General features: G+C 40.8%; 1 protein-coding gene across 1 annotated transcript in view; it reads right to left on the bottom strand.

Moving 5' to 3' along the window:
• LOC308151846 (uncharacterized protein) overlaps window positions 1-2,500 on the bottom strand; it is a gene marked incomplete at both ends in the record, with an annotated part of 71,813 nt that overhangs the window by 19,836 nt on the left and 49,477 nt on the right. Inside the window, one exon of the mRNA XM_080524732.1 lies at window positions 2,350-2,403. Within this exon, the coding sequence (XP_080380858.1) occupies window positions 2,350-2,403 (54 nt within the window). The remainder of the gene's footprint in view (window positions 1-2,349; window positions 2,404-2,500) is intronic.

Raw genomic sequence — 2,500 nt, 5'->3', positions numbered from 1 at the left:
CAGGCCCACTGGGTACCCCAACTCTGATTGGTTCTCCTGGATTTTCCCAGTGGATTTGAGTTTGCATCTTTTGAGAGGTGTTACTAGACACCTACTGTATATGAACACATTGGTGTAAAAAGCTATTGGTAAGACATTTTTTCACAGATGGTCAGACAATCTTGTCTGCATATGAAATATATAGAATATATGCAAAATATACTATATTGACCATGACTATTGACTATTGACCTGTGTTGACATAGAGGAATATTGACCATGTTGATATCGACGACTATTGACCATGTTGAATCCATATTTCTATTCATTGTGTATCCATTGTAAAGTAGCTTAGAAATCTGGTGGAATTTTACTCAGGGTCACTCTACATGAAACTGCCTTCCCAAAGAATCCTAACGATGTTTTCAAGAACACATCTTATCAGTCGTCAAGGTCCCTAGGGGTCAGGGCAGGTGAATCTGTCTGATGGGTTGAGATGTGTTGTGTGTAAGTGGGCACTCAGTCTACCTTAAGTGCGCTGGGTCCAACTCGAGTTGTGAAAGACCATGGAGGACCACTTTGGAAATAAGTGTTTTAAACACTGGCGGACTCAGGGGGGGGTCAGGGGGAGCGACTGCCCCTCCTGGTGCCCCCACTGTTGAAAAACGTCTCTCTTAAGTGCCCTTTTGAGTGGCAAAAATGCCCTTTTGAGTGGCAAAAATTAGAGGATGTGCCCTATTGGTGCCCCTCCAATGGTCTAAATTTTACCATGTGCTCCCACAGTTGAAAAACGTCGCATTAAAGTGCCCTTTTGAGTGGCAAAATTAGAGGATGTGCCCTATTGGCTGCCCTTCCAATGTTCTAAACTTGACCATGTGCATTGATGGGGTCCCATGTTGTGCAGTAGGTGCCCTTTTTTTCTTTTCGCCCCTGCCCTTCAAACAGCCTGAGTCCACCACTGGTTTTAAATAATGCTTTTAAGTGCTATCCTCTGGACATGACTTAGTGTCATGATGCTTGAATGATTCTATGTCAATTCCGAATAAAAATCTAATCAAATAAAAATCGAAAGACCATTTTCTTGAATAAATATTACACCTAGATTTAAAGCAAGTTCCTATCTTGAGTCTCATTATTAATCCACAACAGTGCTTGTATGCTTCTGTCTGTGGGAAAATATGTTGTTGTTGGGTTGGACTTTGTTGCGAGCTGGAACGAGAGAGAGAATGTGCCTGTGTCCTATAGGCTGCATTTCTGTCATAAATCTATTCTCCTGACCTTTTTACAAAAAATGGTGATGTTAGAATTATAAGGTTCTATCTCCATTTTTGTCAAAATTTAGTTTTTTACATAATCTGATCTATTAGGTGTTTATTGATGCCTGTGTGGTGTTATTTTTAAAATGTTGACGTTTTTGAGTTAGTAATTAATAAAATACAAAGGTTCCATCTCACAAAACATAATGGAATGTAAAAACTTTGAAGCTCAATATCTCTGAACTACCCTAAACGGAGATCGAACCTTATCATTCTAAGCTCATCAATTGTTAATAATGTACGCTCCATGGAAAAGATGACCCACACCCTGCGTCTACAGAAAGAAAAAGGAGAAAAGTATTGGAAGAAATGGGATTGTTATTTGAAGAAAACGGACACTGATTAGGGTTTATATATATATTGTAGTTATTCCTTTTCTTTTGTGTTTAAATACATTTGATTTCTCTCTCACTTAGGCAAACATGCCATAAATCTCACGTAACAAACTGTACCTGTCTAACCGTCATCAATGATCACGGTTCCTGAACATGACCTCATGATATCTGCCCCACAAGTTTGTGTTCTTTGTTCGTTTATGGATGATGTTTTTCTGTTTGTGTGGTATGTTATGCCTGAAATGTTTCTGAGAAAGAAAAAAAAAAGTATCAAATAAATCTATTCTCCTGAGGACCCGACAATCCGTGTTGGAAGTCTATCGTGGAAGCTGAAGAGCGTGTTGTTGAGGGGGCGAGTTCCGTGTTGATACAGAGGACTATTCGGTTGTTAAGTCTGACGTCAAACGTGACGTTTTGGTCCAAACCAAAACTTCCCCGCACTAGAGAACCAGTGTATTAAAGCGGTAGAATGACAGTTCAAACGTTTGTTAGACTCGGATCTATTCATACAACAAGGGACACAGCACTTTCCCATTTTCCCCATATTGTCAGGGTCTTTGAGCCTCGGAAAAGCGCTATACAAATATAATGAATTATTATTATTACTGAGGCATTTCGAAGAGAGCGCCTCAGCCAACTTTGGACCCGGAAACACGTCACGACTTAACAACCCTATTGACCGTTTCTGGGACAAAATGAGAGGACAGCGCCACACTCACTGTTTTGCCTGAATCTCCGTTATCTCCCTTGGTCCCAGACGTCCCGTCCAACCCCTGGAAGAAAGAGAGAGAGAGGGAGGGAGAGAGAGAAAATGAGGAGGGGAGGGGGGGTGGGGATTTAACTTTTGGGGATAATTCAGTGAAAAGGAGA

This window comes from Nansenia antarctica (assembly GCF_963989245.1).
Source record: "Nansenia antarctica genome assembly, chromosome: 2".
Classification (NCBI taxonomy): Eukaryota; Metazoa; Chordata; class Actinopteri; order Argentiniformes; family Microstomatidae; genus Nansenia; species Nansenia antarctica.
This window is presented reverse-complemented; position numbering and strand designations above follow the sequence as displayed.